Raw genomic sequence first — 9,189 nt, forward strand, 5'->3', positions numbered from 1 at the left:
CCTGCCGTATTATAAGTATCTTCTGAGCCGATCCTGCTCAGGATCGAGCCCCCTACCAGTGCTTGGTCAACCTATTTTACAAAGCTATCTGCCGCGTCCTGGGTGGAAAGACGTCTTCTTGTGGACCTGAGCGACACCTGCCCTTCGGCTCTCCGCACAGCATGCCCCGGTGCCGGGGTGCGCGGCAGAGACAGGGGCGGGCAGTCTGACAGCGGGACTGTTCGAGCTCGATTGCTGGTGGAGCTGCGAAATCCACCCGGGGGATGAAGGGTTTGGGGCTGGAGACAGGGAAAGGCGCGATGTTTGTGTTGATGTCCATGTTCCCGGCTCCTGGCAAGTCTCCAGGACTCTGAGGTGGGGAGCAATTAAGGACTTTGTATCGCTGCCCCGTGAAGTTTACAGACATCCGCGCATCGCGGGGACTCTTTGAAGGGGTCGCTCCAGCTGCTGGCCCGTGTCACCGCCTGTCACTAAGGAACCTGTTCAATGTGCAGTACTGTATGGAAGGAGTAGCAAGCCCGGTCGAGTGAGGACAGCTCCCACTCTCCCATCACCCCCCCCCCCTTTTTTGCCCCGTGAAGTTTACAGACATCCGCGCATCGCGGGGACTCTTTGAAGGGGTCGCTCCAGCTGCTGGCCCGTGTCACCGCCTGTCACTAAGGAACCTGTTCAATGTGCAGTACTGTATGGAAGGAGTAGCAAGCCCGGTCGAGTGAGGACAGCTCCCACTCTCCCATCACCCCCCCCCCTTTATTTGCACCGTGCATGCGAAGGAAAGTGAGAAATAGGAAAGGGCGATCCACTGGAATAGGTTAATCCGGATGCATTTCCTAACTGGTCCTTCGCCTGCAGGCAGCAGGGCAATGACGGATTCGGTTCAGAGCGAAGTCCGTTGAGTGGGACCCATGACCCACGGCGGGGCAGAAGTCACTTGTGTCCAGGGCACGCGGGAGCAATGGAAACTGCTTCCCCGCGGGTGCATTTGAAGGGGCAGATATCTCGGTGCAGTTAAGCAGACAGGCGAAGAGGGAAGGGAGAGCCGCTGTTAGGGCGGATCCTTAAGCAAGGAAGTTTCAAAAATTAATTAGCAACCCTGCTTAGCTGGCAAAGGAGGAGGCAGGGAAAGTTCAGGTGGAAAAAGCTACAAGAAACTGCTGACCCAGTGAAGTGTTCCTGTCTGGGCAGGTAGAGGGATCCCGAAAGAGCGGAAAGCAAATGCAACCTTATCTCATCTCACCTGGTCGTGAACTCCTCGAGCGGCGAGGGAAGAGCTGAGCCTGGGAACCAGAGGCAGGTCCGAAAATGAGGAACAGAGAGGGAGAGGGCTGGGAGCTGGGGGTGAAACGCCGACTGTCCTGATCGCTGCTCACAGCCTGGCAGTGCCGTGAAGCGCCCGAGCGGTTGTGCTGTGCCCGGAGAAGCAAGCCCTCCTCCCCTGGCACTGCGGCTCCTCTCAGCTTTTGCGGGCCCCTTCCCGGAGTCCAAACTCTCTTTCCATGAATCGAAACCCATTCAGGGAGAGAGACAGGGAGCCTCAGGCTACAGCAACCGGACCTACCCCGGCCGCGGGTTTACTGGGAGCCTTCGCTCCCCTCTGCCACCTGCCAACCGCGGGATTTTCGTTCGCTTGGGGTTTCATTGCCCTTCATGTGAGGCTTTTCTTCCCCAGTTATTTTTTCCTGCGGCAAAGAGCAAGGCTAGGATCCCTGACTCCCCTTGTTCGGTTCTGAAGAAGAGAAACAACCTTGCCTGGATGGCCGGACTTTTGGGGCAAGGGACTTCCGGGGGGCAAAGATGAGATGGGGGGACAGAGAGAGGAAGGGAGCTTCCCACCACCAACTTCAGAGCAAACAACTTTCCAGGTCCCTTCTGTCACACTCGGATCGGCTGGAAATCCTGGCTAGCAGTGCCCAGCTGCGGCGCAGCGCTCTCCAGTTAAACTGAAATGCAGGGCAATGAAGCAAAGTCTCCACATGAGCCTAGACGGAAATGCCCTTTGCTTGCATGCAGAGGACAGGTGTGGAGATACCCGCTTCCCCATCCAGCTGCGGGGGGTTTCTCACGGACCAGACCCTCCCGTCTGGGTGAAATCAAGGAGCCTCTTTACAGGAAATGCAAAGAATCAGCCGCATCAAATTCCCTCTTAAATCAAGTACAGAGGCTGTTTTTGTCCTGGGGAGCAGGGAGATTAAAAGGTGGCTTCCTCCTTTTCTAAAGCAAAGACCTATAGTCGGAGCGCGCGTGTGGACGCGCCTGACCAGGTGACTCGCTCTTTGCAGGGAGCAAATGAACTGGATGATCGACGGGAATTTCCAAGCTTCGCCCTTTAGCAAATGCAATGACAGGCCGAAAAATGTCCCGTTCCCCTCCCTTCATGAGCAATACTTTCTTAGGGAAGGCCTCTCTCCAGCACCCTTAGTCAGAAATAAAGTACACAATGTCCCCCAAGGAGCCTGTTTCCTAAAACCGGGCTTAACAAATGCTTCTATGGCTCAAAAGAAGTGATCTACATTATTGAAGGGACAGTTCCACACATCCGCTCCCAGCAAAGCCATTCTCTTTCCTAATTTTGATCTGTTCCCCCTTAATCTGCAACTTCCTCTGGTTTGTGATGCAGCGAGAAATGACTGAAAGGAGCAGAGGCTCTGCCCCCGGTTAGGCGAGCTCCGTCCTTCTCTGCTCTACAAATCAACTGATCTTCCTGGTCCCCCAGACTTGGTCTAACTACACACAGGCGGCACCGTGCCAATAAAAAGCTGTGTCACCTGAATCAGGGGCATGTTCCTAGACCCTGACAAAGACATCTTGATAGCTAGATTCATCGTCTGGCCACACGCCTTATGGACACATACCATAGGACACTTAGGGGACACGCCTCCTTTTTCTTCTTGCTTAAAGCCCGTGGTCTCCCATGCCAGCCATGTTAGCACACAGACTCAACACCTAGCTGGGTAATGAGATTGAGTGAAACCTGCTTTTTTATACCCCCCATATCAGCACAGATCCCAAACGCCAGAGCCACCTAGAAGCACTAGGCAGGTGACCAGGAGCCAGCGCAGGCTGCCATGCAGGGTGATGGGAGCTCCCAATAGCCGCGGCTACTTTGCCCCAGGCAGCTTGATTTGAATGAATAAGTGGAAAGTGCTGTCTGAAGATTATAGACTGCAATTATTCGTGTGGTATCCTAACCAGTAGCTGTGTTTAAAACAGGTATGTGAGCTTGGCGTGGGCGCTGGCCAACAGGAGGCGCTGTGACTTTATGCAATCAAAGGAGTTTCCTGCACACCTAGAAGTTCAGTGACACAAACTTCTCTTACAATCACCCATTTAGCAGAGGAAATCTAGCACGGAATCAGCTTTTTAACACACCTATTTAATCCGGGTCTTTAATCAGCTGTGTATTGCCGTCGTTGCTTGGAGGATTTTTGGTTTAGCTTGGTGGGCATGGAGTGATTTTGTTTGGTTATGTTTTATTCTGGAAAGATAAAAAATATCATTGTGACCCGGGTTATATTTTGGCCCCTTGGTATTGCTGCTCTCCTAAGAAATGTGAGCATCCTTTGCAAGTGTATCAAACTGGTAGGCGTACAGTCCCCTTCCTTCCGCTCTGCAGCTGAGCTGTCTGGGAGTGTACGACATTGTGGAAAATTGTTCTTGTCGTTTTAAATTGAAAAACATAAAATAAAATTCACGATTTTGCTTGTGTCATACAAATGCAGAATAACTGATCGGACTGTCTCAAAAAAGAAGAACAAGGAGACTACTGCTGCTGAAAGTGCCTCCATGTTTCATGGTTTATTTCTGCAGGAGTATGATCTCCAAACGGAATTGGAGCATTGACATAAGAGTACTAATTCATATTGTATCTGTCTATTCGCTCAGACAGATGGTTGGTTGGTTGGTTGGTTGGATGAATTGATGGATGGACGGATAGCTTGATATAACATAGCATTCATTGTCTAATGTTATCGTCTCTTAATATTTTCTATGTGGATTTCATTTCAATGTCTTTTTTTTACCTAGTGTAACAATTTTAAAAAAACAGATTATAGTCCAAAGGTTTTATCTCTTTAGATCCTTAACAACACATTTGCATCCCTTGTTCTCTCCTGCTGATTTCACGGTTTTGTTTGTTTCCAGGATTTAACTTAATTCTGTTGCCAGATTTTAAAGAAAGGAGAAAAGAAAAAGAACAAAGAAAGGGGTAACAGAAAACGCATTTAGAGGACAAGTTAAAACATATTTCTCCAACCCGAGATATTCTGTCTCTAGACAGGGCGTTAATTTATTCTCAGCTACTTTAACAAGAAACTTTTAAAATTGTTTTTGTGACGACTGAGAATTTTTTAAAGAATTAAAAAAATATATATTAAACTCAAGGACAGGTAAACGTGCACCTAAACGCAGTTGAATTTTTCGACGTGATAAATATCCAGCACAGACATTCAGATTAGTTGGGCTGGGTTTTTTGTTGTTGTTTTTTTATCAGTTCGGCATGATTAGCTCAGGATTGATTTTCAAAACATTAGTTTACCTAAGGTTTATAACCCCCCACCCCCGCCCCACAACTTCAGAGACTTTTTACTCCGAAGTGGTACAAGTTCTACCCTACTACCCGGGACAAGCATCAGGGATGCTGCTGAGACACCCAAGGAGGAGAGTCTGGGATCTTAACATCAGATCAGAGAACAGAAATGGAAAATATATTAGATCGTCCTCTTCATCCCTCTGCAAAGGCTGGATTGATCCCCACCGTTTATGTTCAAGTGCTTAGTCCTACGTAATTTTGTTTTATTGTCATTGCCCTTTTCCCCTTTTAGCCAACAGAAGACTTTCTTGCCAGGACCTGAAACCACGCACAGTTTAGGATGTTGATAATATATCCGCTACTTATTGTTACGTGTGTTATTCCTGCTCCTAGGTGACTATTTCCAAGCACGCTTCAGGGCTGAGCCTTTCTACAATAAAGATATCAAACGGTTTCGGTGACTCACCTGGTGTTTGTCAAGTACAGGTTAATGTCACTGGATCCGCATTCGAGCCTCTGTTCGTGTTTATTGGGCGACTTAACGTCATGCCTCACCGCTGTGACTCACATGGTTTCTGAACGTATGACATAGCACAAAAAAAAAGGATCATAAAAAAAAAAGCCTACAGCTACACAGACGCCTCGTCTGAAGGGCTGACACCTCCTAGGTGTCAATAAAAACATTCAAATCAAGATCGCAGGTTGAAAGGGCATCTCTTTTGCAGTGGGTGGGGGGGAGCTTGGGGGCGGGGAGAATTGTGTGATGAGGACTAGATCTCAGGGTGGGGGGCGCGTGTTGGTCGCAGGACTCGGCTTTCGGAGCACATCCCGCTCCTCAAGTTAAAGAAGCATCTACTGTACTTTAGCAAACATGGCCTCTTAATCTCAGGGTTGAGGCTGGCCGGCCTTTTGCATCCTATCCAAACAGAGGGGGCTGCCCTTCCTTATCTCCCTCATTTCATTTTCCCCGACCCCTTGCTAGCATTTGCCCTGGCCATTTGAAAGGAGTCGCTTTGCCTTTCCTCCGCTCTCTCGCTCTTTCCCCTCCCACCTCGCGCTCTCTCTCCTTCTTTCCCCATAGTTTAAACCAATTACACTGCTTTGCAAATAAAGTGCCGCCCCGGGGGAGTTGCAAGCGAGTGGAGCTGCCTTGTTTGCAGGTGCATCTCCGGCTTTGTAGGTGCGAACGTCTTTGTGCGGCGGACAAATGGGGAGAGGAGGAGGAGGAGGTGGGCACTTCTGCGACGTAAGATCCACATCAGCTCAACTCCACTCACATCCCAGCCGGCACTTCCTCACTTTCTCAAGTGTCTCGCCCCACAACGCTCCCTGCCTCCTTTTTGGCTTGTTATAGCCCGGGAATCCAGCCCCTCCTGCCCAAGGGCTGGCTTCCTGCTAGGCTGGGGCTCTCGCGCTCCGGCCCCGCAGCCCGCGGCTCGCAGAAGGACTGGATGGTTACCCCGGGCAGGTTGGCTGCATGATGTTAGGGACTGTGAAAATGGAAGGGCATGAAACCAGCGACTGGAACAGCTACTACACCGACACGCAGGAGGTGAGTGACTCCGAGGAGGGGCGCGTGGCGGAGCGGGAGGGGGAGGGCGGCGAGCTGGGGAATCACTTTGCGCTCCAGATCCTGCCAGTGCAAACGTGCCTTTTTCCAACACTGAAGCCGGCCAAGCCAGAAAGGAATCGACATCGTTTCCAGTAGCCCAATAGGAGCCCCAGTGCCGGTCGGGCGGCTGCCTGCCTGTTGGGAGCGCGTGGGAGGGCCGGGGCCGGGGGGGGAGAGTCTTGATCTCATTCAAGAGGCCACATTTGTACTTCTGCGCTCACAAAAGCGCCCCGTAAACTCCTGGCTCGGGGCAGAGGGCTGCGCCTGGGCACTCCCAGCCCGCCTGTGTCCCACACGCCGGGAGGCCCCGGGCCGACATGAGCCGCTTCCGCGGGTGCTCCTGTGCTTAAGGGCCCTCTTCGCGGGCAGCTTTGTTACGGCCTCACCTGTCAGCTCGCAGCTTTTCCTGGGCAAAACAAGCTCTCGTTTGCAGCCTGCCACCAGCTCTGCCCGCGCCAGCGCCAGCCAGGCCGTGCAGAGGGCAGCGCGGTCCAGCCCGGGCAGCTGGGCGCGGAGAGCGGGCAGGGAGAGTCCCGCCGCGGGCCGCGCTCCCGCCGGAGCTGGGAAGTGGCCGAGCAGGTCGGAAAGGGGGAGGAACAGGCTTAGCGACAGAAGGACAGCGAGCGCAACATCCAGGGCCACGCACGGCTTCAGGCATGGAAAGGAAGCACTTTGCCGAGCAAGTGTGGAGGGCTCGTGTGCCGTATGATATGTATACATATATATTCTACCTTATCATTTATAATAGCATATATATGTACACATGCACGCACATAGTACATCTAAAATGTTAACCCGCAGTATTTACTACAGACCTGCGCACATAGATATATACACAGGTCTATAAATATTACTTTAGTATATAGGTAGTATACACACATAGTATACACTAGTATACAGATATGTGTGTGTGTGTGTGTGTGTGCGCGTGCGCACATAAATTATAAGTAGTGGATACACATAATATACACTAGTATAGTATACACTAGTATATACACAGTGTGTGCTGGCATGCACAGAAATTATAAATTATAGGCAGTGGATACACAGTATACACTAGCATATGCACAGTGTATGTGTGTGTACACACGTATGGATATAGCTGTGTGTGTGCACATACATTATAGGTAGTAGATACACAGTATACACTAGTATATGCACAGCGTATGTGCGTGTACATACACACAGATATCTGTGTGCGCACACATAAATTATAGGTAGTGGATATACATAGTATACACCATGTGTAGTGTATATGTGTGTACACACATATGCAAATCTAGATAGATCTATGCGTGTGTGTACACACGTAAATTATAAATTATAGGTAGTGGATGCACACAGTATACACTAGTATATACACACAGTGTATATGTGTGTACATACACATATAGATATATCTGTGTGTGAGTCTGTAACACATATACACTGTGTATATCCTTGTGTATACTACGTGTGTGTCCACTACCTAAACACTACAGTAATATTTATATACCATATATATGCATACACTAGATCTAGGCACTGTACACATGTACATACAAACGTGTATATACATAACTACTCTACACCTGCTAGCTTATTTAATGTGGAAGGAGCAAATAAGGGTCATATAAATAATCTAGCCTTTCCATTCCAGTATTGGCTAATAGGAAATTCTGCGACCCTCCCATTTCCTTCTTTAGGGTCGATATCCTCTTCTTATCGGTTGTTTTAATTAAGCCATTGCCCAGATTCTATCAGAGAAACTCATTTCAGTACTAATTTATGAAGTGATTATTCCTCCTTCCTCCCCCCGCCCCAAATTAAAATGATGTTTGCAAGAGAGAGAGGCAGCCTGGAAGCTCCCATGCTATTCATGTTGCTATTCTGTATACCAGCAACTATCTTTAAGCCTAGTTTCAACTTCGAACCTGCATTTGTTTGCTGCAAAAATAATCCACTGAAAACGGCTTTTCCACTTCTATTACATTAAATGCAGCATTGATACGTCTGCCTTTAGCTACTCTGGGGTAGGACTGAATAACAGCTTTGCTCTATGCCAAGCTGGTAAACATTTTTGCATCTTACATTACAGAAAACCGCGGGTAAGGAAAGTTTGGAGTATTTACACTTCGAGGAAAGTTTTTAGGTTAAACTGAATAATCGGAGTCCCTGGCTGTGAGATAGATACAGATACACAAGGTGCCCTGCAGCAATGTATGCCCAGATGAGCTGGTGAATGTCCTATAATAGTAATATTATTAAAGCTTAACCAAGAAAGAAGAAAAAAAGGAGAGAAAAGCAGCAGCGTGGCGCAGTTGTGATTATCCGTGGGGAAAGAACCGCGGCCAATTCCATCTCGCCCGGGTCACACGTTTCATCAGACAATGCACCCGTTTGTTTCAGGGATTGTGCTAGTTTTAATACCCAGCTAGCAGGGGCAGGCGAGACCTACATCTGTGTCCTTGCATACGTGGGTAGGTACGAGAAAAACGGGGGCGATCTACCGAAGCAGGAGCACGCCGGAGCACTGTTTGCCCGCGCGGTGCCTGCCTGACTTGCTGTGGGGACGAAAACCCGGGATTGAAGTTTTCTAGCACAACTCTTGGCCGAGTCCTGCCGGCCGGCGCAGCCTCCGGGATGCAAAGCAACCAGGGACACTTTCCAAGGGAGGTGCGGGGGGGAACTGAGCCTCGCACCCTACCGGGAGACGACCTCGGTGCGAGGCAGAGCGCGGAAACAGGGGGCTCGCCGCGGCCCCGCCGCGCACCTCTGCGTCCCCGCGCTGCACGGGGCAGGGCAGGGCAGGGCAGGGCGGGTGGGTGGGTGGGGCTGCACTGGGCAGGCAGCGGTGGTGCTGGGAGTGGGGGCCCTCACCGCCTGTCCCGCTCTGTCCCCCGCTGCAGGCCTACTACTCGGTGCCCGTGAGCAACATGAACTCGGGGCTGGGCTCCATGAACGGCATGAATACCTACATGAGCATGAACCCCATGACGACCAGCGGCAACATGACCTCCGGCTCCTTCAATATGTCCTACGCCAACCCGGGGCTGGGGGCCGAGCTGAG

General features: G+C 50.4%; 1 protein-coding gene across 1 annotated transcript in view; it reads left to right on the forward strand.

Moving 5' to 3' along the window:
* The first annotated feature begins 5,718 nt into the window (after positions 1-5,718).
* Positions 5,719-9,189, forward strand: part of FOXA1 (forkhead box A1) — a 5,644-nt gene continuing 2,173 nt past the window's right edge. Inside the window, exons 1-2 of the mRNA XM_025201775.1 lie at positions 5,719-6,080; positions 9,029-9,183. Of these exons, the coding sequence (XP_025057560.1) occupies positions 6,006-6,080; positions 9,029-9,183 (230 nt within the window). The 5' untranslated portion in view covers positions 5,719-6,005. The remainder of the gene's footprint in view (positions 6,081-9,028; positions 9,184-9,189) is intronic.

Source organism: Alligator sinensis, unplaced genomic scaffold (genome assembly GCF_000455745.1).
Source record: "Alligator sinensis unplaced genomic scaffold, ASM45574v1 scaffold280_1, whole genome shotgun sequence".
Classification (NCBI taxonomy): Eukaryota; Metazoa; Chordata; order Crocodylia; family Alligatoridae; genus Alligator; species Alligator sinensis.